We start from the raw sequence: 23,686 nt of genomic DNA, 5'->3' as shown, positions 1-23,686 counted from the left end.
CTACCGCTTGCATGTTCTGCGGTGATTTACCGCCTGCCAATCGCGACTAAAGTGGAGCGTTAATGGTTTCACTACTCCACCAGAGTGATCAGGGTCGCAGCTTGAAGAGCCACCAGGGTTCAATTCACCCCACCTGGTCTCGTCATTGGTCAGGGGTACCTACATTCATGTACATTTACCGTGTGTAGTTCAGATTTACATGACATTAAGTGCACTCGGGTAGGTACAGCGGCATCTCGTGAAACCCAGTTCATCCGAGCTCATCCAACAGTACACTACATGCAGCGGGAGTGCCCTACGGCCTTTCCATTCCGATACGATGGGTTTTCCAAAATCGGGAATTCCAGAAACTATTTAGGCTTCTGTTCTCCAGTCATTCCCTTGTCGTGCTGATCGGTCCATTGACCACATCTTCTACACCATCATCCGTCACGAGACTCTGTACACCCAATGACCGAAGCCGCTTTGAAAGAAGACTCTCTGCTGACCCAGGGCGCCCGTCTGTAACGTAGCCAAAAGGATTACCGCCATATCCAACGTCTCCCCTGTTGAGCTTGTCGTATCTACCCAACAGAGCTGGAGGTCCCGTCAGCGCTAGTCCGGTCATGGCATCACTACCGGCTGCCATGGCTGTGGGTCGGGGGAAATGGAGACAAGTATTGAGATATTCTGCGTCTTGACTTGGTTGACGAGTGTCGGACTGGTTCTCATCCTGTCTGTCGGCAGCCAAACCCGGAGCATGCTGTGACGGTTTTGGAGCAACAGAGTTATTTGTTGGAGTAGACGATAAGTTGCTTGTTCGCAATGTTCTGTATGGCATGTACCGCGGCTCTGGGTACGTGACTTCATTACGAAGCTTCTCGGTGCCGTCTGGGACCCGATTGGCAAACACGACCCTGATGTCCTTGTACAAATAAAAACGACCTTTTGACGGGCTGCAAATATGGAGATGGATCAAATATCGAAGAATAGGAGGGCCGTCCGGCACTGTACTCTCAAGGCCGTCAATGATGGGTCCCGCAGAGTAACTCCGCTGGCGGATGAACGTCTTTGTGCCCGCTTCCATGCCTGTCAAATCATATGGAACCAGAAAGAGTTTGACAGCTGTTTTGTTCTGGTTTTTGATGACGATTTGGAGTTGTCCCTTCTCTGGAATGCGGTACGAGCCTCCAGGAGGCGATTTGTGAGATCGTGACGTTTTCTTGTTCTTTTCGAATCTCTGACCATCGCCCCCTAAAGCTTCGTCCCCGATATCATGAGCAATGCGGTCGCCATTAGGTGATTTTTGTCCGGCTTGCCTTGATTCTTGTTTTCGCTTGGACCGTTGCAATTCCTCTGGATTTGGCAATCCGTTCTCTAAGTCGATTTGGCCCACGTAGGGACTCGGTCCATCGTCCCCTCTACTCCTGCCATGAACAGTACTGGAATAACGATAAAAGACAGCTGAAAATGGTAGAGTGACGTGAGCTGGGCAACGCAAATTCGGTCTGCATTTCCCGATACCTAGGACGCCGATTTGCGCCATGAACTCCAAGGGTTTGGAAGGCGTTGTTGACATTCGTCCCCTGAGAATACTTTCTTCATAAGATCCAACCATAGATGCATGCTGTAAGGGAGAACCTTCAGAGCTGTGAGATTGACGCCTTGACCGACACATGGAAGGCGTTTGAGGGGAAGAGCTTGGTATCGAAAGGCCGGAGAGCGACGCGAATGAACGGCGAGGTTGATGTGCTTGGCACGGAAGCGTACGGTCCCTGTGTGGCGGTGTATGCCTTAACATTCCTCCGTGGCTCAGAGGACAACCTTGAGCCCAGTTCATTGTATGCCTTCGCAAACTGGGGGATCCGGATATAATCCCGTCCGAAGATGTCTCCGACTCAATATCCTCGCGGCTTTCTGTATGTACTAAAGGACTGGTGGGGAGTTTATAAGCAAAATTTGTGGAGAGAGATGAAGAAACCGAGGAAGAGGGTGAACCAAAGGCCTCCTTTCTATACTCCATTGCCTTCCGTGCAAAGGGCCACGGCGTAGGCTCTCTGGAGGTCCATGAGTCTTTGAAGTTCCCGAAGTCATGGAATTTCCGTGGTTGAGAAGAGTCTTGTCCGTCGTGTCCCTCGGAAGTTTGATTGTCTGGCGTAAAATCTCCGCTGTGAAGGGCAGAGCGTGGGCGTTCTATGTCAAGCCCCGACTCGAGCTGTCCAGCAGTGTTTACGTCAAATTGGCTCCAATTACCGTCTTGCTTCTCTTGAGCAGTTGCAGGTGGGGAAAGCAAGCATGACCCGTTTAAAATTAACGTTCGAGGTGTCTGTTGGGATGGCTGTACTTCGTCTTCATAAAGCCGTGACTCAAGCTACAAGCATGTCAGCATGTCAGTAGGGCAAGAGGGTATAACAGCCAAACTTAGATATAGAAACGTACATGGCGACCGGGCACCCAATTTGGACTTTCTGTCCTCTTTAAGAGATGCATGAGCTCAGCTCGATCGTAGGTCAAGGCACTGGGGAGCTTCCTCTCAGGAGTGGCTGGGCTATACGGGCTGTCGACTGGTCCCTCGCAAAATTCAGTCCTGATGCTCTCCTCAGAGACACGGCAAGGCAATGACTTTGGGGAGGCCGTCATAGGATCGGACTGTATACGATCAGTGGGCTCCGGCATCTCCGCGTGAGAGACGTGAGCCAGACGGCCCTGATTTGACAGGTTGTGGGAAAAGGGCATCATGAAGTGATACTATGCGATTCAAAGAAAAGCCAAAATGCGGTGAAGGGCGTCTGTGCTCTTTGAAGAACTAAATTCCGCGCCGATCAAAGAGTTGAAGCAGCTCGGATCTTAGGCAGTCTATATTGCAACAATTTCCATGATTCCAACCATGAACAATGAGCTGTGTTGGGAGTTTGCTGGGCCGGAAAATTCGGGGGAGTGGAGGAAGTTCGTTAATCCAAGACGTATAGGGGAGATAGCAGGATCAGTCCGGACATGCACAAGACCTGGACCGTGTGTTGATTAAATCGCGGTGGCGGAGAAGAAGAGCGCAAATATCATCATAGTCGGAAGGTCGTCGAAGCTGGATGGGTCCGGAACTCGAATCAAGCATCACAGCACTTTGCTAGAGCTGTGAGGGTGCTATTTGGTACAATTGAGCAAATCGATTTGATCGGACGATATGTTTATGATTCACAAAGAAAGGTAGATCAGACACAAAGAACCTCCAGGTCATGGCATGTAGACGTCGATAATACAGACTTGCGCCAGGCCTATGTATGTATTTGGCGGGTTGTGGGAATTGGGCAAGCGTCTCTTCTGAAACTCGAAGAGCTCTGAAATTAATGGACTGGAAAAGAGCAATGGGAGTGATGCTCCGAGTCACGGCATGGCCCCAGTCTGTTGCAACCGGTGACGAGGTGTTGGCTGTGGTAGTGTACGTAGAGTTCGATATGCATGCAGTAAGGCAGGCGGGACCGAGCCGGGTGAACATGTAGTTATGCCTTTTCCGCATATGTAATCACCTGGAGTGGAGCTAGAGATCTGCGCCGGACTCCTTGCGGTTGAGGTCGAGACGTGTTTGTAGGTCAGGTATCCATATGAACCGGATCGGGCATGTTGTGTGCCTCTGCCAAACAATGAGCTTCAACTCATCGAAGAAGCAACAAAAGGTGGATTGAGCGAGGGATTCAAGAGATGGGCTTTGGCTTGCAGTTGGGAACTTTGAAGCCCGATGTGGTTTAACAAGCGGAGTGGATACGGTACCCCTCATATGGTAGTACCTCTACTTACCCGTAAAGGTACACGGCGGCTTGCGCAGTAAAAACGGGATGATTTTGATGTGATCACGTACCTGTCAGTTAGGCATTGACACCCATGGTGATTAATTTGTTCACTCCCATCTATCTTACATTGCCTCTGAGGATTCAATTAACCCGTTCTATTTTTTAGGTCCGCCGTCCAAGGTTTTGGTGATTAACCGTTGTGCGGTACCGACGCATCCGATCGAGGTGTTCCTGGACTTAGGTAGTTCTGACCTCGATGATGCAACATGTACTGGCCAAATTCCGCGTCATCTGGAGGTTAGTGTAGGTAGGTAATTAGTCCAGTAGCCCCTGCCATTAACCCCACAGCCAACTGACCGCCTCGAGGTAGGTAGCTCTAGACAGTTCTTCTGCCAGTGTCTCCCGCCCGTAGCGATAACGACCTGTCAGGGGCAGCTTATCAGTATATTTGTATCTTGTAGACTAGTGTAGTGCAGTGGTTAAACTGCCCAGGAGGGAAAAAAAAAAAAAAAAAAAAAAAAAAAAAAAAAAAAAAGAAAAAAAAAAAAAAAAAAAAGAAACCGTGACAACCAAGCTTCCTCCAAACGTACAAGCAACACTCGAAATCAGCATCATCTAATTGCCATCTCATTGCTCGTCAACTATCCCAGACTAAATAACGTCGGCCCTTGCACTCTCCAATTCCCAACAATCAAACTTTCACAATCAACAACATGGCACCCAAAAGAGCCCTTGACGAGGGCCCGACAACCGGCGCTCCAGATAAGAAAAAGGCCAAGCATGGCTTCCGTGTTGGCCCAGAGAACCTCCCAGATGGAGCGTGGAAGCGCAAAGGTAATCACCACTTTGCGTATTCCAAGAGAATCTTGCTTCGCCCATATACATGCTAACATGAAAGTTTCAATCAACCAGTCACCAAGATCAAGAAGGAGCTCATCACCAAGGCTAAAGTCAAGAAGCAATACGCCAAAATCAAAGCCCAGAGAGAAGCCGGAGCCCCAGCTGCCTCCAGTGTCCCCGTCGGTTCCGTTCTAGATGCCCACGTCTCCGAGGAGGACGACAACAACAACAACAGCAACTACAAAAACGACAACGAGGTAGAGGGAGATATAGACGCCCCCGCGCCAATCCACCCTTCGCGGCAAATCCTCCTCGAGAAAGGCGCCGCTGCCAAAGCAGCTAGAGCCGAACAACAGAAACCTAGCGAAGAATCGCACAACGAGAATGAAGGGGATGCCAACGGAGGAGAAGAACAAAAAGAGGTCCAACGGACAACAACGACAACAATAACCACAACTACCACCCAAGAAGACGATGACGGAGTTTACGTTCCCCCACCCATGGACCCAAACATGCACCCCTCGCGCCTTCCCAAACGCCACCGCAAACCGAACTACTACGAAAAGGAGCTAGCGCTCGCCGAGAAGAAGAAGAAGCAGGCGGAAGCGCGGGCGGCCGAGATTGCGCGGCGCGAGGAGGAAAAGCGCCAGCGTATCGCTGAAAGAGACAAGTATCGCAAGCAGATGGCCAAGGCGAGGCAGCCGGGAGCGAGGGATGGGAAGATGAAGCTTGGAAGGCAGGGAAATTTGTTGTTGGATAAGGTCAAGAGGATTGTTGGACAATGAACACAGTCAGTGGCACCCGGGGGAAGAGGGAGGGTGGCTGGCTATGTGCTCGAAAGTGGGTTGGAGGGGCGAGCCAGGGCTGGACTTGTTGGTTTGTTGGGTGTGAATTTCTGCACTCACGTTAGGTTTGCGTGGATGTTGGGTGGGAATGCCTGACAAAGTTGTTGCGTCCGTGAAAGACATGATACCCGGCTGAAGAAAGGGAGGAAGAACAGGAAATGCTTTTATAATGTCACGAAGAGAAAGGACAGTCAAAATATTTAAATAGCTGCTTGTAGACTGTACAAGTTACCATTCCCTGAAGCGGCCATGAGGACAGTTGACCACTGACACGAGATTGACAATACATATCTGACCGAGCCGCGACGTCCCGCACCCGACTTTCCAGATCATATTTGTGTGCTCAAGGGAAATCACAATTACGAAATGCATACGAAGGGATCAATCGATAACCATACTCGAATATAAGAGGGTAATCACAGAGCTGGTTTTACGGACAGTTGTGAACTGCCCCCCCACCCCCCCAAAATCATGGGAAAATTTGTCCCATCTGACCCAGAGAGCAATGGGTTGTGCCATTTTCCTGATCAACTCATATTAGACTTAAATCCAATCCAACTGTAGAATATTAGACCGACCCTTTCCCAGCCCACATAGGGCACACGCAAAATCACTGCAGACCACCCTTGTCCTTCTTCAACCAAGTCATCACACCATTTTTCATTTTTCTTCTGGCCAAAATATTCAGATCACCAAAGAGCAAGAAAGCCCCAAAGTGTGAACTGGGCAAGACATGGTGCGGAGAGGCCCTACGAGCCTTCCACGAGAAGTGAAAAACAACGCCCAATTGAGTCCTTGTGCAACTTCCATGCTTCGACAAGCGCATCGGCTAGTCGCATCGGCCAAGCTTGCGGGAAAAACCAAAATATTTCATCAGTATATACAAACCACGTGTAGGTCATTCGGTGGTTAAGGATACTCTCCCGTCCATCTTCAGTTCGCCCGCACCGCGCTCACGCGCTCGCTAACTCCTTATTCCTCAAAGATGAGCGCACTGTTCTCGATCAGGAACTGCACGGCATTGTTCTTGGCGTGCATGTCTGTCATTTCTTTCTCGAGACTGTGATCTCTCATGATGGTGGGCGCAAACACCACAGCCAAGTTTTTGGGTGACATCTGATGAGAGCCAGTCAGCCGAATTTCCCGAGTACAGGGAAAAGAGACCATTGGAACGGCAGACTTACCAAATTCTCGCGTTCTCTGCTCGCTACTCGAGCAAGATGAAACATGAGGAACTCGAGACAGTCGCGGTGCTTTGGTGGAAGCATGTTGACCGTTTTCTTCAGGTGAGCGCATTTCTCCTCTACGTCTTGAATATCTGTGGAAAAAGCTGGTGAGCATCCGTCTACACCCGTCAATTGGGGATGGACTTACTATTGGACTCCAAGACCCTTTCATACACCTCGAACGTCAGCAAGGGGTTGGGGAGCTTGCGGAAGTACTGTTTAAGGACACTCGTCACAGCAGTAATATCGATCTCCGGGTCGGAAATGTCGAAATCTTGCTGCTTCTCAAAGCCCTCTTGAATCATCTTGATTTGAGAGTTGCCTCCGGTTTTCCTGTAGATTCCCTCGACATCCATACCACGAAGCTCAACCTCCTCGATACAGCGCGTGACCACGCTTGGTATCTGACGGCGTTCATGTTCAGTCCGCTCAATCAGGTCGGAACCGAAGAGAGTAGTGGGGGCTTCTGCAACCGCAGGGGTAGAGATATTGGTCACCGACATCGACTTTTGCTGCGCGTTCGGCTTTTTGCCACCGAAGAAACCAAACCCTCCACCACCACCTCCTCCACCTTGCCGCGCGTTATCAACCATCACAGGTTTGATGGTGTTGGCTGGTGGGGGAACGACAGTGACCGGAGCCTCAACCTGGGCAACTGTCATGGCATAAGGAAGACCAATGTTGTCTCCGTTCAAGGAGCCCTGCTGCTGCTGCTGCTGCTGCTGCTGCTGCTGCCTCTGGGTTCCTTCCTGTCCTTGGAATGCGCCTGCTGCACCACGGATACCCTTCGAGATATTGTGCGCCACCTTGCTGGAGCCCTTCTTCCAGTTGAACTTCTTGACCTGGCCCTTGCGGATGTTCACCACGGTAGGGCCTTCCACAAGCTGATCTTCCATATCAGGACCAACCATAGTCGTAGCTGTCTGTAAGCTCGCGGCGTCCATGTTGAGTGAAGCACCCTTGGTGTGGCCGTAAATACCCAAACCATTGGGTGACTTGAGCTCGCCGTTATTGATCTGCTGCTTGAATCTCTCCTGAATCTGGTGAGTGAGATCATTGTTCATATCGGCCAACTGAGCGTTCTTGGAAGACAGCTGCTCAAACTCGAGCAGAGCGCGATCGCGGTCGGCAATGGCTTGGTTTTTCTCCTCCACCAAATCGTCTCTCTCCGCGATGAGTTGCTCGATCGCAGAGGTCATGTTGTGCTTGAGACGTTCTAGCTTTTGGACAAACTCCTTGATTGCGGACTCCTCCAACTCGCGAGCGTCAAACGACTCGTTAGTCTTCTTTGCACGCTCAACATACCCGGCCAAGACCTCAAGCTGCCTGATCATGATCTCAGTCTGAGTATCAAGCACCGAAACTGTCTTCCTCTTCTCGATCAACTTCTTGTTAAGACTCTTAAGATCCTTTTCCGTGTTGAACTGTCGCTCCAGCTCTGCCACCCGCTGCTCGGAGCTTCTGAGTTGCCGCTTCAGATAGGCTGGATCATCCTGTGTCGTACTAGCCAAAGACAACGGACTCGTTATATCGTTGATATTACCGGCGGAGTAGTCCTCAACAATCGGAGTTCTCGGCCAACGGGGCGAAGTAGTTCCTCGAGTGGTTTCGCTCACGCTCCTACTGTGAGAAATCCTGCCAGGAGTAGCGCCTGTTTCACCACTGCTGTTCCGTCCATGTCGTACTGCGTTTGAGACCCGGCGGAGGATTGACGATGAGCCCTCATCTGTTCCCAATATCCTGGCCATATCCTCATCCATGCTGAACTCGACCCCAGAGCTCCACCTAGGTAGCTTGGGGGATGGTTTCAGCTCCTGGACTTCACCACTTGTTGTCGACTGGTTTTTGGGGGTCTGGGCCTGAGTGGGAGGCAAAGGCGGTGCGCGAGGTTGCATATACGTGTTACTAAGCTTCGCCTCAGGCGGCGGGGGACGGATCGGGAGAGCAGGACCCTCGGAACTGTTCGACCCAGGAACCGGCAGAGGTTTGCCATCGGCTACTTGCAATACGTCAGTAAACAGAGCTGATACAATCACGCAGGACTGGAACGGGGACGTACAGTTTCTGGATACAGGAGGCGGGACCTCTTTCCGTGGAATGGATCGCCCAGCGTTCGAGACTTCTGAGCGCGAGGTTACAGAGTCGCTGGACGGCCGTATCTCATCGCTCATGGGATCCCTAGGACGAGAATCCTGAGAGGACCTAGGGGTCATGATCCTGTCTGGACTCATAGTTAAAGGGGGCTCAGGACTCTCCTTGTTCCGTGGCGTAGTTCCATTCTCGATGCTGTTGCTTGCTTGAGATTCGCTCCGGTTACCCACAAGCCTCTTGCTTTTGGGTACATTCTGCAGCTTGAAGTCCTCGTTGTTGGGCTGCTGATTGTAGACTTCGGCCAAGATGCTAGCGATATGGGCCGGTTTTGTGTTACCAATCACATCGGCCGCTCGAGAGAGCTTCCGGGGTGGGAGCCGCTCCTGTTGAGGACTTTCATAGTCAGACGACGGCTGCCTCTCTTGGGCCATCTGCGCCATCAATGCAATGTGGGGTGTTGGCGCCGTCGATTCCTTCTTGTCTGGCTGGACAGCGTTTGACCTGGCCGAGCCAAAATAATCTTTGTTTTTACGGCTCGTGTCTGAAATTGTGTCTGCCGTGGACTGAGGCGTGATGGACGGCGCGGGACTCTGGTCAAGCGCGACGGGAATGAAGAAGTCCTCAGCATCCCCCCCGCTGAGATCAGCAGAAAACATGGTTGAATTGCGGTTGTGTCTATAGTTTGGCGCTGGCGGGGCCAGCACCGTTTCCTTGTTCGTTTCCGCCAATCTTTCGGGGGAGCGGTCAGGTCTCGAACTGCTCCGCGACGATGAGTCCTGCCGTCCATAAGCATTTCGCGGTCGTGGTGATAGTTCGGTAGGGGTATCAGAGTCCGCCGCAAGCTTTTCGGCTGCGAAACCTGTGCTGGAAGGGGGTACAGCGTTTGGCGGTAGCGCAGGAAGGGATTTGTCGGTGTCTCGAGCTTTTGCTTGAGCCGCTGCTTTTGCTTTCTTGCGTCTTCGTGCCATTAGACTCTCGTGGCAATTCATGCAAAATATCCCATGAGCCGTCCTGGCGTAGCGCAGGTTTTCGATCTTTCTCTTGCAATTCCTACAGCGGAAGCATGTTGCGCAAAAGGCCTGGTCTCCGGTCAGGATGGCCAAGTCCTCAATCTTATTACCGCAAGCACTACAGCTGTATGTGCAGTTGTTGCAAATCAGCGACCCGTCTCCAAGCAGAAGGAGATTCGCATCCGAATCAAGGAGCGTGTTGCATGTGTTACAACGGAAGCAATCGAGATGCCATCGGTTTCCAGCTATGATATTGTCAGTTAATAACGTAGATCATTAACACCCACTTCACTCGCTCCGAAACGCTCATGCTATTGCGGATGCCGCCCGTTGCGAAGGATTGATACCCCCAGCAAGCGGAAGGGAAGCAAGCTATAGGTATCTATGTATTAACAACATACCAAGTTCGAATGCTTTGCCTTCTTCCAGAATCTAGCACGGGACGGTCAGCATTGATCAAGGAGTAACTTGGCTGGATGGGGGGGCTTACTTCACCGCATCCTTTGCATGGGAACACATCGTCCGCATCCATGGGGGCGTCAAGATAGTCATCCATGGTTGCGGTGTTCACCCTTAAAACTGCGCCGAAATTCCAAGTTCACCACTAGCTTCGTCGGGTGTGGGACAATCGCAAGGATCAAATTGCTTAGGGGCGAACGTTGAGGGAAAAGGGTGTTTGTCAAAAATAGCACATGGAGGGTATTTCGATCGCACGCTGTCCTTCAGGGTGAAGCCGATTGTGGTCTGTACCGGTGAAAAAAAAAGGGGGGGGGGGGGGGGGGGGGGGCACGCAGTAGCGGCAATGAATCGCCCGTCCTGTCGGGCCCGGCGCAATAGTGATTATCGATCGTTCGCGTCTCGATGATGCGTCTATAAAGGTAGGTGAACCAAATAGCTTCTGCGTATATCTGATCACCTATTTTACTCGGGGAGAGTCCAGCACCAGGCGGGGATAGGGGGGATGTGCGATGGAACTGGGGCTATGGAGTGCGCCTAGCAATTGCGTTCGTGGGTTGTCGTTCGTCTTCGGCGCGGTAGCTGGCGTGAGCTGCGACAATATACGCAAGTGGCCTTGACTCGGACTATTGTGGTGAGGTTGAGGTTGAGGTCAATGTCGGGGTCGGGAAGCGGTCGCAGTGGGCGTCGCTGATACCGCAAGTAACGGGAGGTAGATAGCCAGGTTGGTGGAAGGCGACGGAAGGGAAAACCGTCTCGCCTCTACGGAGCCCTGGGAGGCAACGAGGTAAGCAGGGGTTGGGCAAAGCGGACGTAAATATCGTGATGTTGCGATGCTCATCGGCCAAGAGAAAAAAGAGGCAGAGCAACGGGAAGCAGAAGCAACAATACTGTAGCACGGCTCGACTCGCCAGGCCAAGTGTGCGCTTCAAGGTCTTGATGGTCTGGAGCTATGTCGACCTTGAAGAATGGAAAGTGGGAGACGGAGACTGGACGATCGCGCACGGCGGGCCCCTGGACTGGAACCTCTTGTGGAAGTCCCTCGTCTGGCACAACCCCCCAGGTGCGGTTCAGTAGGTGGACTGTGCTTCCACCTGTTCCCTCCCTCCCTCACTTTCGTCCTCACTGCCTGTAGGTGTAGGTAGTAGGCACCTTCAGTTTGGCGGTCGCACCTCCTCCAGCTAGCAGCATGTCAGCACTCCCAGCACAGCATACCTTATGAGTGGTGCAAGGTAGAGGCCAGGTAGGTATGCCTGGCCTGCGCCTGTCATTCCGTTTCTGGGGCTGCCCGTTAGAGGTAGGTAGGCAGTGCCCCATCCCTCATCAAAAAGAGATACGACCCCGTCATTGCTGCGTACTCCACTCAATCCACCTCCCTCAGGCGGTGGGTGGGTCAAAACTGGAGTGGGTGCTCAGGGCCCTGCCGGAAAGACAAGAGGGTCCAGCAGGGGCTTGCACAGGGGAAACGGGGGTCTGATAGGAAGGCCAGCCAATAGAGGTAGGCAGGCGTCTTCCCATCTACCTCGTGTAGACAGTCTGGAGATGGAATGTCGAAATAAATTCCTTACCATCAACCACGGAGATCGATGGCAGACACTTCCCCAAACAGCGAACACAACCCACACGGTAATATCAAGACTTCAGCTCATAGACGGATGGTCAGCATGACTGTTTGCTTTGCCAGTCAACAGCTCCGTCGGTCTAGCCGTCATCTACGGAGATAATCACTTGGCTTGTTACACAATGCTTCACCCTTAATATGTCCTTGTCTTGCTCTTCTTTGGGTCTGCTTGTCCCAGAAGTCAGGACAAGGGGATTCGCTGACGCCATTCAGATTCCTCGAAGCAGCCCTGCAATATCCGCCAGATATACGAGCCCAGCGGGCTGCTTGGCGAAACGATATCGTCTGTAGAGAACCCTTTACAAGCATTATCTGTTTATTTTTCCCCAGGGAGAGGGGTCCAGATGCAGCATCCAGGGGGAAAGATGCTAATAATACGAGGAGTGAACGTCGATACAACTCAGACAGAACGAGATTTCAGCATGACCAAGTGACAAAACTCCCACCTTTTAACCTATTCCGACTCTCACCTTTACGAGTGAGACTTCACGCTGAAGAGTAAAAATAACCGGTTGTTAGCTCAACAGCATCCCTTTCTCACGCAGGGGTCGAAGCTGCAGCTTTCCAGTACGACCTAATGCCATGATGAAAGAGCCATCTCAGAAGTCTTCCAGAGTTCTCCGCTGGCCAGAGTACATAACAAACGAGGGTTGCCAAGTCGTGTTTCATATATGAGGTTTCGGTGCAAAAGCTAGGTATGTACACCTCTGCCGGCATCAAACTTGTTAGCGTGGTATCGCCATCTTGCAGCATTCAGGGGTTTACATAGTAGATGTGGTTAAACGAGCCATGTTGTGTAGGAAAATTAGAATTCTTGCCAATTGCAATTTACCGCGCTGACAAGTTTAGAGCTGGCAGATGTGTGCTTGGGTAGTACAAGCAACCTAAGCACTTGAGCTGTGTAGAGGTATGCACTACTTACGAACCCGTCTACACCACACCCATGACGACGATCCTCCAGTGTTCTTCCGTTCAAGCCCTCTCTACCGCCCTACCACTCACTGCCTTACTATCCCGCAAAACTGCTCATGAAAGGCTGTTTCTATCCGGTGGGTGGTGGCACACTGATACTGGCTATGGTATCCAGCGGCATTGGCCCCTTGTCTCTTCCCCGTCCCGTTTGTTTCTAAAGAGGGGGGACCCTGAAACATCCCGTCCACTTTGTCCCTCACCCTCATTCGTCTAAATCTTCTTCTGAGGGAGGGGACGGGGGGTTTTCCAAGTGAGAGGAAATGTGGTCAAGCGGGTTTCCCCATCCTTGGAACATGATCAACGGGCCTTGTCAGCCCTCTCTTTCTCTAGAGTGATGCCTTGTGTTTTGTTCGGAAACTGTGACATGTGCGCTAACTGATAGCTACCGAGGTCCTATTAGACAACTGCAGCGACTCGTGGGTTTTTGACAGTACCATAATGGGAAACAATGAAGCCTTGTCTTATTTCTAGTCTGACTATGTTGGACAGATAAAAGCTAAATGTCCAGCGGTATCGGCAACATGGGATTGGCTCACCTAGCAAGAACTTGTTTGCGTAGGTAAGAAGAGTATACTTACACAGTGATGCTCGTGCTAATTGCTCCTTGTTCACCTGCCGGGCTATTCAACATTCACTGCAAGGGAAGCAATTGATCGTGGTGGTCGAAGAGGAGTCAATACAAGATGATCCAATCCAAAATCCATTCTCGATTCCTGCCTGCCTAACACCATTTTCCATTCCACTTCCGGGTATCGTTGAGATATGCACCGTCCTGCCTATGCCCACATGTCCACAGATCATCATTCACTTCGTGCGTTTATTTCTCCTCTTAATTTTCATCCTCGTACCTTTGTTGATCATCTCCCTCAAGGTGCCGGTCCCATGCTCCTTCCGAATTTTTGTTGAAAAATCAAACTCACCCAAAATAATGCCAGTTACCCGACGGTCCAATCCCGCCAAAGCTCGACATCGCAGAACGCCGGTTTTGTATAATGCTGTGCTTTAACCTCTTTCCTTTTCCTCTCCCGTGTGTGTTGAAAATTTCCCCGGTACCCTTTCCGTTCTCTGTATATATGCTTGGTATGCAAATGCTGCCTTGTGGTTCGGCAAAACTTGGAATCATCAATCGTTGTTGTTGCTCTGTCCTGTTGTATCCCGCAAAACCTGGCAGCAGAGTACGTCATGCTTGTTGTCTGAAAACGCGCTTTTTGTTGAAAAACGGTCAAATATTACGTTTAGGTAACGGGGAGTGGATAGCCTACCCGTAGGCTTCCATGCATTGTTGAAAAAAATAAGAAAAAATGTTGAAATAATATGTCGTTGGGAGGAAAAGTAAAAGAAGAGAGGACGTATCTCCTTTATTGAGGCACTGTTGAAGCCTCAGGAACGCCGTTGGTGGCACCATTCGTATGTGCGGGCGTGTAAACCTTCTCAAGATCGGGAAGAGACAGGTCATTCAGGATCTCGAAGATGGTGCGTGGTTGGTGGAAATCGTTGTTTACTAAGAACCAAAGTTAGTACATACTTGAGGAAACAGCTGAGCTGTGTTCAACTTACCAATGTTGATCAAATACCACTTGTCCATGATCTCCTCAATCAGGAGGCGACTGGGGGTATCGGCGTCGTAGCAGCGGGCCCACTCAAGACCCAGTTGGAAGGCCTCATCCTTCCAGGCAAGGAAGCTGATGCTCTCAACGATGGTGGGCTGTACGATCTCCTTGCCTGGGAAAACACCCCATGTAACTGCATTGGGTCCTTCGGATGGCGCATTGGTGTGGAGGTTACCGGACTTGGTTACGGCATAGTAGGTGATGTCGGGGTGGTCCTCGATCCGGCGCTTGATTTCGGGGAAGAGTTCTGGAGAGACCAAGAGTTCCAGATAAGCCTTTTGATAGACATAACCATTCGCGGGACCCCAGCCATGGACGGGGTGTGTCGACTTGACGCCATTGACAGCCGGCTGGGAGTTGATGGTGATCAAGCCACGGTTGTTGAGAGCAATGAGGTCATCCTTGATCAGCTCAGCTTCGCTCGAGATAGGGGCCTCGCTCCATGGCAGGTATTCGAGCTCCTGGTTAAGATAGCGCACGAAGAGGTTGGCGATGTCCTTGACGGTTTGAGGCTCGCCCCACTTCTTGCGGTTCAGCTCATTAGAACCCGTCAAGCCAATACCATAGGCATCAAGCTCACCGAAGGCAGGAGATCTCGAATCACCCCAGCGGCCGTTAGGAAACTCGTCCCAGTCTTGGGTGCGGGTGATGTAGGATTTGTTGCGGTTGCGCCAGAAGATGGGGCGCACATCCTCATCCCTTCTCCCAGAACCCAAAGACTGCTTCCAGGGAAGAGCGCGCTTGAGCGGCCGGTTGGGAGAAGGCAACCAGTCAAGCTCCTCAAGAACCATACGCGTAGCCTGGGCGAGGTTCATGGTGTAGAAATGCAAGTGGCGGATACCCGCGTCGACAATCTTGCGGCACATTTCGGCAACAAGAGTCTTGCCAATCTCACGGACAGCCACATCATCGTTCTTGACGGGCTCGAGCTTCGCCATCCATTCCTCGGGAATCTTGCAGTTCATGTGGTTCGCGCGGCGAATGAAACTGGCGTAGGTGGCGATGGGCATGATGCCAGGAATAATAGGAATTGTGATCCCCCTCTCCCTAACCCGCTTGACCCAGCGCAGGAAGTTGTCAACGTCGTAGAACATCTGAGTGACAATGAAGGACGCGCCCATGTCGACTTTCTCCTTCAGGTGATCGAGCAGAGACTCCTCATCCTTGTTGTCATCGCAACCCTCGGGATAGCCAGCAACACCAATGTCGAAGTGGTCGCCGTACAGCTTACGAATATGGGCGACCAAATCCCGAGCGTACTGGAAACCGCCCTCAGCAGCCTCCCACCTCTCCTTCTCACGGGGAGGATCACCTCGCAATGCCAAGATGTTGGTGCAACCGGCCTTGTAGGCCCTTTGCAGAGCGTTGTTCACCTTCTCCTCACCCATGTCGGTGCAGGTGAGATGCATACACGTCTCGAGGCCGAGGTAAGCCTGGGCCTGGGCAACCATTTCGCAGGTAAGTTCGGCAATACGACCACCGGCGCCCCATGTGATGTCAATGAACTTGGGACCAAAGTTGTACATGCGGTCCATGCGGTCGTAGAGGTTCTGGACACCCTGTGCCGTCTTGGGCGGGAAATACTCGAAGGAGAAGGACGGGGCCTTCGTCCTTTCGGCATCGGCAAGCATCTCCCGGATATGCATCTTGACCGGGTGTTTTGGGTGCGACTGCGGGGAGCGCGTATTAAGGGACTTGTTATGTTATATAAGTGGCAGTAGGTATTCTGTAACGTCAGAGTTAGCATTGTTCTTTGTTGACAAGAATACTGAGGTGTGACAAAGAACTGATGCTTGGTCGCAGTCGCGGTCACGGTCGGTGGCCCAGCCAGTTGTTCAAGCTCCCGGGGAGGCGAGAGTTTGGACAATGGCACCCAGAAAAGGACCGGCTAGATGGGACCGACGACGGGACATTGCGATTGGGATGTCGAACGTGATGGATTAGTATGCTGGGACGGTCCGTTGGACGCTGCGTACTCGGGAGAAGATAGGGAAACTCCCACACGGAAAGGTTATTGAGGAAATGCACGAACGGGAAGCCTATGATACACGGGGTGGTGGATTCATAGTTGTGCCTACCTACCTAATGACAAGGTGAAGAAACCAAGTGTTCAAGGTTTCTTCGTCTTCTGGACTGCTACCTTTTCGATAGCCAACGTGGTTTCTACGCCCGATGTATCCGTGCGATAGCGTGACTCCTCTTTTGGATCCGATTGCCTCGAACTCCAGATGAAAAGGACGCCAAAGACGAAAGACAATGGTGGTGGGAAGTGGGAAAATTCGGAGAAAGGAGAGAGGCAAGAGACAAAATGAAAAAGCGAAAGAAGAAGGCCAGAGACAGTCTACAGATATGCACGGGGCCACCGGGAGAGGGAAAGTGCGTAAGGGCAGCTTTTTTGTCGAACACGGCCGACCACGTCCCCGAAGGCAATGGGCGAGCCCGAGGAGACACACAAGCAAGCTCGAGCAATGGAAAGAGCACAGAGAAACGAAAGTAAAGTGACGCCGATCCCCGGAGTGAGTCCCATTGGCGACCGGGGTTGACAAGGCCAAGGATCCCGCGTCGGCCGATCGCTTGCCTCACCCACTCACCCGCCTTCTCCAAAGCTGGAGTTGGGTAACGGTCACGGTACTAGTGTACGTGTATACTGTCATGGCAATGACAAAATTGATGAGACCCTCGCAGCGCTTGTGATGGCACCGATCGTCTCATATAATTTGTCAGTACGATACAGGGACGGTACTTGCCCGGGAACTTTCCTTGTACATACCCGCATGTCAGGCAGTGAGGTGAGGTGCCCCGACCTGACCCCTCTGCGCATTCCTAGAGACCGGAGATGTGGGGTCAACGAACCCCGCCAAAAAAAGCTTCGCAAACCGTTCACCAATCTACGTGCCCTTGGACAACAACAAACAACACCCTGCACGCTGTATAGAAAACAACGACAGTCAACGAAAGGCAAAATTCAGGAGGCTACACGACCGAAGAACAGTTCAAGGTGAATTGATAGGTGCTGCTATGGCCAACCGCAACCCTCCTGAATGGGAGAAACGAGCATATGATAGTCAAGTTATCTACATGCGCTCCCCTACGACAAATGGAAACAACTCGACGTCCATCTCCAGAATTGGGTGCGTGGTGGATCAGCACATCATCGCCTCACTGGTCCGGGCCTGAACCATCTTCACAAGTTGCAAAGAAGAACTCGAAGCCAGTCCGGATGTGGTTCAAAACAGCGGTCAACTCCACTTTTCTTGGCCACCCCAACGAACTGGCCAACTTGACCAATCTTGTGTAGTGTATAGCTTCCATCAAGCCATCTCGACACGCACTTTGCTTCCGCCACTGCATATAGATATGTACTTTACAATAGTGTAGGTAGACGGACACACCGGCCGCAAAAATTCGCGAAAATCTCACATATCAACTCGAGCTTCTTCGTCACAGGAACAGCAAAAAGGAGAAGAAGCGAAAACAAGCTCCAACGAACAGTCGACGAGTCAGTGATGGACCCCCCAAAAACACACCCGATACACGGACTAGTGTACAGGCGCCGACGACCCCACATCACTGAAGAATTGCTCAATTACGTGATTGACGAGTTTCTCCATTCAAAAGCCACTCCATCGAATTGAATCGCGGGAACCTCCTCTCCAAATCTGCAAGGGCGAACGTTGTGTGTGGTGCCCCGTAAAGTCTGCATTTAACACTACTGTAGCGTAAAGTCTAGGTTCTACTGCCGTCGGGTTGGTTCCTGAAAAGACGTGGTGCGACATTCGGGGTCGGGTACAGCGACATAAGTACAGACCGAGTGTCCAGTGTACCTGACGGTAACCCCCGCGGGGCGGAAAACAAATGAATCCAAAGCTTCCATTCGTGGGCAGAACACCAACCAGCAAGAGACGAAGAATGGAATCTCGCAAATAGTGTACTTGAGTATTTGGTTACAACGACCCCAAAAGTGCGGGAAGATATCAAGAAAGGGGACAAGCTAAAAACCCTCCCTTTTTTTTTTTTTTTTTTTTTGGGGGGGGGGGGGGGGGGGGGGGAGAGAGAGAGAGAGAGAGAGAGATTGCCAGTGCTCTAGCAGTCGAGCCAGACGCCCTTGAGGCTTTTCAACCTACCCTTGCACTCTTTAAACATCTCGGTGGATGTGGTAGTGTAGAACTCGAGAGTATGCACAGACGGGTTCTGTGAGCTGTTGCCAACTTAGTATGATCAAGCTATCGAGGTAAAAAGAACCGCCCTGGAACACACCAAAAGCTCATACATGTAAGGTGTGATACCTTCACCAAACACATGGACATCAAGCCACTATATGTACGATAAAAAACGTTAGTGTTGTTGTTGTTGTTTTTTGTGTATTCGTGTAGATATGATGTTACCCATTTGAATGCGCCAAAATACTAGGGACATCACAATAGTCTTAGACCAAAGACAGGCTAAGAAAGTTATTACCCATGCGGAGACAAAGGTCTTACGAGTGCATGGGCTACATTTTCATCGTGGGGGATGTGATGTATTTTATATCAATGAACGCCGACCAGCTAGTACCTCCAGACGAGCAGATAGTAAACAATAGGGTATTAAATGTTGTGATCCTCCAAATGTACATCTCTAAAGCAGTGCTACTCTAGTATAGCAGGAGTCTAGATGCTCTCTACGAGACCGCAAAACCGGTCCCCCCCCCCCCCCCCCCCCCCGCGGGGGCTCTCAGCAACCTGACTACTTGTAAGCCTGTCAACATTATTATCCTTTCACCCTCATCCCTGCCGCATCATCCTTTTGCCTATTGCGGTGCCTATTCCTATTCCTGCCGAGTCATCTGACCATGTTGAGTAACCACCGTTGGCATTAATGCCGACTTCCCCTGACTCTGGGGTCTCCCAATAATCTGGGCAGCCGAGCTAGCCAAGCCCAACCCTTGAATGTCCGTAGTACCACCCGCGGTCGAGGCCAAAGACGACGACCTAGGCGACTTTGGCCTGCCGAGGGCTCCCTTCCCGACGATTTTCTCGGTCCAGTTCCAATTCAGCGTGCTCGATCTCTTGAAACCAGGCTTTGTCGAGTCACCACTACCACCGCCCGAGTCAGCCGCCGCCGCAGGGTCGGAGAAGGAGTTTGTTGCTGGCGTAACTGCTGCCGCCCCCTTTCCTTTCTTGTCCGCCGGTGATAGACCACCCATAAAAACAGAATCCTTCTTGTTTTCCCGCTGACCGCCGCTCTCGCTTCCAGTGTCGCTCTCGTCGCCACTTTCGATCCAGTCTCGATCGCTCCACGTCACAGAGTCCATTCGGCGTACGATTTTTGGCCGCTCGGTGGCTCTCAGAGATCCCGAGGGCGAGGACGCTGATTGTGATGACAAGAAGCCCTTGGTTCTATCACTAGAGCTCACAATAGTAGAGCTTCTAGGCAAGCCGGAAACGACGTCTTCAGCCTCTCTGGCATCCCTTTCGCTTTGAGTTGAGCCTCCCCTACTATGCGTCCGTGTCTCCGAACTGATATCGGTATCCTTAACTTCAGAGCCATGCTCATCGGGCGGTACATACAGGGGCTTGGCGCGCTCTTTGTTTGTGGCCTTGTCGTCAGACGTTTTGGCGGTTGCCGAATCGCTAAAGTGTGCCTCCACGAGATGCTGAATAACTGGCCATCCGAATGCGTTGGCAAACTGGCGACGCACGATGATGTTGTTGTGCGCATCAGGCTCCAGCTTGACGAGCACTTTGCGCCATGAGAGACCCCTATGGTAGGCTCTGGCGATCTTCTCCTCAACTTGCATTTGGGAACCGTCGACTATTTCGCACGGGTCCATATCGGGGTTGGTATGTTCTGTGTCATCGTAGTCATGCCGTGATAATGACGAGTCCCGGGGAAAGATTCCTGGTGACGGAGCATAGGGGGACGACGCCTCGCTACCTGGGGTTTTAACCTGAGGAGCTTGAGTCGCGGAGCTGCTTGAAGATTCAGTGCTTGCCGTAGCTCTTCGTCGGAAGCCGCTGGTAGTGGGTCGTTTCTTCAGTGGTGGGGGCGGAATATCTGAAGGATGGTATATCCTATCATGGAAGATGGCGCGAGGTCGTTTGGACGGATCGATGAGATACTCAACTGAAGGTAATTTCGGGTTGATCAAGTCACTAGCTGCCTCAAATACCGTCGTCTTGGGCGGAGCCATGACGCTTTCTCCCGAATCTAAGAGCTCATTGCCGGTGGTGACCCGCGATCGAGGCGAAGAAGCTGAAGCCGTCGTAGGTGTGTCGTCTGATCTCAGAATCTGACTTCGTTGATAGATTCTGTTGGCTTTGGAAGACTGTGGAGCAGGTGCTTGCTTTTGCGATTCGCCAGAACGGAAGAAATTTATTAAACCGGTGAAGGGATTGTTAGTGTTATTCGAGGTAGTTGCGCTTTGAAGATTCTGGAGCTTCTGAAACTCGGACTCTGGAGATGCCACAACAGTTGATCGAAGACTCGCTCGATCATCGTCCAGCATGGCATGAGGTGGCGGCTGGGGAACCTCGTGGGCATCATAAGGGCCCGTAGGTGTCGAGTCTCCAGATCCCTCCTCACCTGGCTTTTCCTCTACATCGTCTGGGGCCCAGGGCCTCGCTCGTGGCGCCGTCGTATTTGTCCCTGTCAATTCAGCCCACCCAAAGCTTAAAGCAGTTTCAACCAATCCGGCCTCTCTTCGAGCCTTTTCGACACGCCCTAAGCCCTGCCAATCCAAGAACAAAAGACAACTTGTGCGGAGTGGCACGATTCCATCGTTAACGACATTGGAATATACGGTCCTGTTTCGGAATTTCTTCAATGCTGTATGCGCCGGCCCAGTAGGCAAGATGCGTAGCAGCGGCTTTGATTCCGGCTGGGATTCTCCGTAGACGTGTTTGTGCGTATTTTCTCCAAATTGGCTTATGATCGCCCCAAACCCGTTTCGCGCAATTGTTGGAGCTCTCCAAGTGAGTCCCAAATCCTGACCGGTCCTTCCCACCAAGCCAAAATCGAGTGCAAACTTGACGTAGTAAGGGTTTTCATGGTTGAGGCCAAGAAACGGGGATGCCAAGGCAATGAAGTTGACTGGTTCAACCTGATCGAAAAAGGTTGGTGAATGCTTCTGGATGTAGGCGATTGCGTATGTTTGTATAAGGCCGCCAAGTGAATGGCCAATGAAGCTGATCTTGGTGATTCTGTAACCCCTTTCTGTCTTTTTGGACCCAGAAGAAGGGCGCCTTTGCCCCGAATCTTTCTCTGCGTCCTGCTTGCTAGCTTTGAGCGAGTGGACAATGGCCTGCGACGCCGCTCTGGTGGTGGGTATGAATGGTTGATCAGGAAAAACCATTGTCAGGACGTACTTGGCAAGCCGCTTTCCTAGATATTTGATACCCTTTTCAGTCCTGGTGGCATTTCCTGAGAAGCCGCGCACAATCACCTCCTCGTCGTCTTCGTCATCGCTATCACCTTGCCCGTCATCTGCCCGCAGCTGGTCCTCATCACCAGTTGCTCTTTTCCCCCCTGCCTCGGCAGACGACGAGGTGTCTCGCTGGTGTTTCGCTGCTTGTTCCTTTGCTCTTCGCGCCTTGGCATCTTGTTTCGCCTTTCGTACTCCTGCGTCGATGCTCTCCTTCATATAGAGCATATCAGCTCCCAAATTGCTGTGTAGCCCATGCGTCAGAACAACCAGGTGAACCTTTTTCTGCTTCTTCGGATTTATCGGTTCCTTATGCTTTTTGTTCTGAACGGCGGGCTCCACAGGAGCATCGGCACCGTGACACTTGGCCCGGTGCTGGACTTCTTGATCCCACCCTGGAAGTTGGGGCGTGTTCCACAATGCGCCTGTATCCTCTACCTTTAGCCGTATGGCTCGCGAGAAGACCCCTTTTGGTTGTGCTGGATGGTCCTTGATGCTGCCAATGCTTTGCTGAAAGTCGCTGACCTGGCCCGGCTCCGGGGCTTGGAACTGGCCTCCGAGAACCGGAACGACGGAGCCGAGGTTCAGAGACTTTTCGTCCCGGGCGAGGAGAATCACATAGTGAACGGCAGCCGAAGTGGAGAAGATCACCTGCGAGGCAACTTCAATGACCCATGAAACACTTTCACCACGGGTTTCGGGGTTGCCAAACTGGCCGTGCTTGCTTGTCCCCTCACCGGCTGACTGACGAATGTTGTCGGGTACGACAAGGTGACAGTTCCAGACAGCACCAGCCTTGAGCATGGGCTCAAACTCGGGGATCCCATAGCGACGGGGATTCTCAAACTTTTCATTTGGGTTGAAGTGAGAAGGGTAAGCCGCAACGGAAAGGGTGTAGGGACCGTGGACGAAGGCAGCCCGCAAAGCAATGGCCGAAGTATTCTTGATGCGTAGGGATAGAAATTCGGGAGATGGAAGGATGTGGTCGGCAGACGGGGTATAAGTAACGATGTAGCGGACTACTTCGCCGATTTTGACGCTGCCGGTCTGGTGGAGGAGGAGCATCCTGAACGACCCTGCGCTATGCGTGCCGTATCGGTCCCGCCAACTTGAAGCCCAGTACACGCCGAGACCCAGCGAAACTTGGCACCGTCCAGTATGTAGTAATGACTCCGCAAGTTAAGCAAGATAAAAGGCGTAGGTTTGAAAGACTTCCGTAGCGAAATGAAGCGGATGATACTGTGCCTCACGTCGCAGCCAAAACGGGAATGCAGTATGTCGGTGATGACGGAGCGTATGTGGTGTTGTTGGCTTGTCGGGTCTTAACCGGGAGCTAAGAAGGCAGCGGTCGAGTGGTGTGGGGCGGCTGGCAGGTGCTTGCCCTGGTTCTGCATCCCGGAAGCAACAACCGGACCCGGGGAAACGGAGACGGAACACGAGGACGCGGAGTTGGAGTGGACTCCCCAGACGGTGTTGAAGACTTGTCGATTTGCTGGAAGTAATTGGAACAGCACGGGGTAAAAATATTATGTCTTGTTGCACCCTGTGTGGTGAAGATCGTAACGTCGTGTCCACAGGGAACTTGGTTGTGGCTTAAGAGTGTGGTTAGGCTAAAGCTAAAGACGTGGTCGTTTGGCTGAAGACTGTAGTGTAGGTATTTGCTGGAAAAGAGTGCCCCTGATTTCTTGATGCGAATACGCAGTTGTTGATAAGCTACAACGACACCAGAATCAAAACGCTAGGATGTATCAGATTCAGGGGATGCGCGTATAAGGAGGGCAGAAAACTGCGGGATATCCAGTGAGTGAGTACTGGTAAGGGACAGCCGGACTGCTCGGGGGCTTCGATT

General features: G+C 51.8%; 5 protein-coding genes and 1 non-coding gene across 7 annotated transcripts; 2 read left to right on the top strand and 4 right to left on the bottom strand.

Annotated features, from left to right (window-relative positions):
- Positions 1–328: 328 nt before the first annotated feature.
- On the bottom strand, positions 329–2,715 carry NCU16778 (hypothetical protein; the record flags this gene model as incomplete). Its single annotated transcript, XM_011396084.1, has 3 exons — positions 329–1,443; positions 2,233–2,350; positions 2,419–2,715. The coding sequence occupies 3 exons, from the start codon at positions 2,713–2,715 to the stop codon at positions 374–376; spliced, it is 1,485 nt and encodes a 494-aa protein (XP_011394386.1). The 3' UTR covers positions 329–373.
- Positions 2,716–4,297: 1,582 nt separating this feature from the next.
- Positions 4,298–5,754, top strand: NCU07687 (hypothetical protein). Its single transcript, XM_957236.3, has 2 exons — positions 4,298–4,598; positions 4,677–5,754. The coding sequence occupies exons 1-2, from the start codon at positions 4,478–4,480 to the stop codon at positions 5,387–5,389; spliced, it is 834 nt and encodes a 277-aa protein (XP_962329.1). The 5' UTR covers positions 4,298–4,477; the 3' UTR covers positions 5,390–5,754.
- Positions 5,755–5,853: 99 nt separating this feature from the next.
- NCU07688 lies at positions 5,854–10,555 on the bottom strand. Of its 2 annotated transcripts, none has more exons than XM_011395954.1 (6): positions 10,267–10,555; positions 10,178–10,208; positions 8,735–10,021; positions 6,824–8,674; positions 6,634–6,767; positions 5,854–6,565 (listed from the first exon to the last, which is right to left on the bottom strand). In XM_011395954.1, exons 1-6 carry the CDS (start codon positions 10,330–10,332, stop codon positions 6,422–6,424), a joined length of 3,513 nt encoding a protein of 1,170 aa, XP_011394256.1. In that variant the 5' UTR covers positions 10,333–10,555; the 3' UTR covers positions 5,854–6,421. The 2 variants fall into 2 exon arrangements, with proteins under 2 accessions (XP_011394256.1, XP_011394257.1); XM_011395955.1 differs by having other exon boundaries at positions 6,824–8,671.
- Positions 10,556–12,294: 1,739 nt separating this feature from the next.
- NCU14094 lies at positions 12,295–13,115 on the top strand. Its single transcript, XR_897885.1, has 2 exons — positions 12,295–12,548; positions 12,703–13,115. It is a non-coding gene; the product is annotated as a ncrg157 (non-coding RNA).
- A 149-nt stretch (positions 13,116–13,264) lies between these two features.
- NCU07690 (methylenetetrahydrofolate reductase 1) lies at positions 13,265–16,906 on the bottom strand. The gene is made up of 3 exons (XM_956636.2): positions 16,518–16,906; positions 14,383–16,161; positions 13,265–14,326 (listed from the first exon to the last, which is right to left on the bottom strand). Exons 2-3 carry the CDS (start codon positions 16,079–16,081, stop codon positions 14,184–14,186), a joined length of 1,842 nt encoding a protein of 613 aa, XP_961729.1. The 5' UTR covers positions 16,082–16,161; positions 16,518–16,906; the 3' UTR covers positions 13,265–14,183.
- Positions 16,907–19,135: 2,229 nt separating this feature from the next.
- Positions 19,136–23,561, bottom strand: NCU07691 (lipase/serine esterase). Its single transcript, XM_956633.2, has one exon. It carries the CDS (start codon positions 22,900–22,902, stop codon positions 19,243–19,245), a length of 3,660 nt encoding a protein of 1,219 aa, XP_961726.1. The 5' UTR covers positions 22,903–23,561; the 3' UTR covers positions 19,136–19,242.
- Positions 23,562–23,686: the final 125 nt, after the last annotated feature.

The sequence above is a fragment of the Neurospora crassa genome, linkage group IV (assembly GCF_000182925.2).
Source record: "Neurospora crassa OR74A linkage group IV, whole genome shotgun sequence".
Lineage (NCBI taxonomy): Eukaryota > Fungi > Ascomycota > Sordariomycetes > Sordariales > Sordariaceae > Neurospora > Neurospora crassa.
Note: the sequence above shows the minus strand (reverse complement) of the source record. Positions and strands in the feature narration are given on the sequence as shown.

Bases quoted from the DNA above. Each gene is read 5' to 3' on its own strand.
- NCU07688 (XM_011395954.1), bottom strand. From the start codon at position 10,332: ATGGATGACTATCTTGACGCCCCCATGGATGCGGACGATGTGTTCCCA. The intron at 10,209-10,266 runs GTAAGCCCCCCC...GTCCCGTGCTAG, and splicing joins CATGCAAAGGATGCGGTGAA to ATTCTGGAAGAAGGCAAAGC. The intron at 6,768-6,823 runs GTAAGTCCATCC...CTTTTTCCACAG, and splicing joins AAGGGTCTTGGAGTCCAATA to ATATTCAAGACGTAGAGGAG.
- NCU07691 (XM_956633.2), bottom strand. From the start codon at position 22,902: ATGCTCCTCCTCCACCAGACCGGCAGCGTCAAAATCGGCGAAGTAGTC.
- NCU07690 (XM_956636.2), bottom strand. From the start codon at position 16,081: ATGCATATCCGGGAGATGCTTGCCGATGCCGAAAGGACGAAGGCCCCG. The intron at 14,327-14,382 runs GTAAGTTGAACA...TTTGGTTCTTAG, and splicing joins GTGGTATTTGATCAACATTG to TAAACAACGATTTCCACCAA.
- NCU07687 (XM_957236.3), top strand. From the start codon at position 4,478: ATGGCACCCAAAAGAGCCCTTGACGAGGGCCCGACAACCGGCGCTCCA. The intron at 4,599-4,676 runs GTAATCACCACT...TCAATCAACCAG, and splicing joins TGGAGCGTGGAAGCGCAAAG to TCACCAAGATCAAGAAGGAG.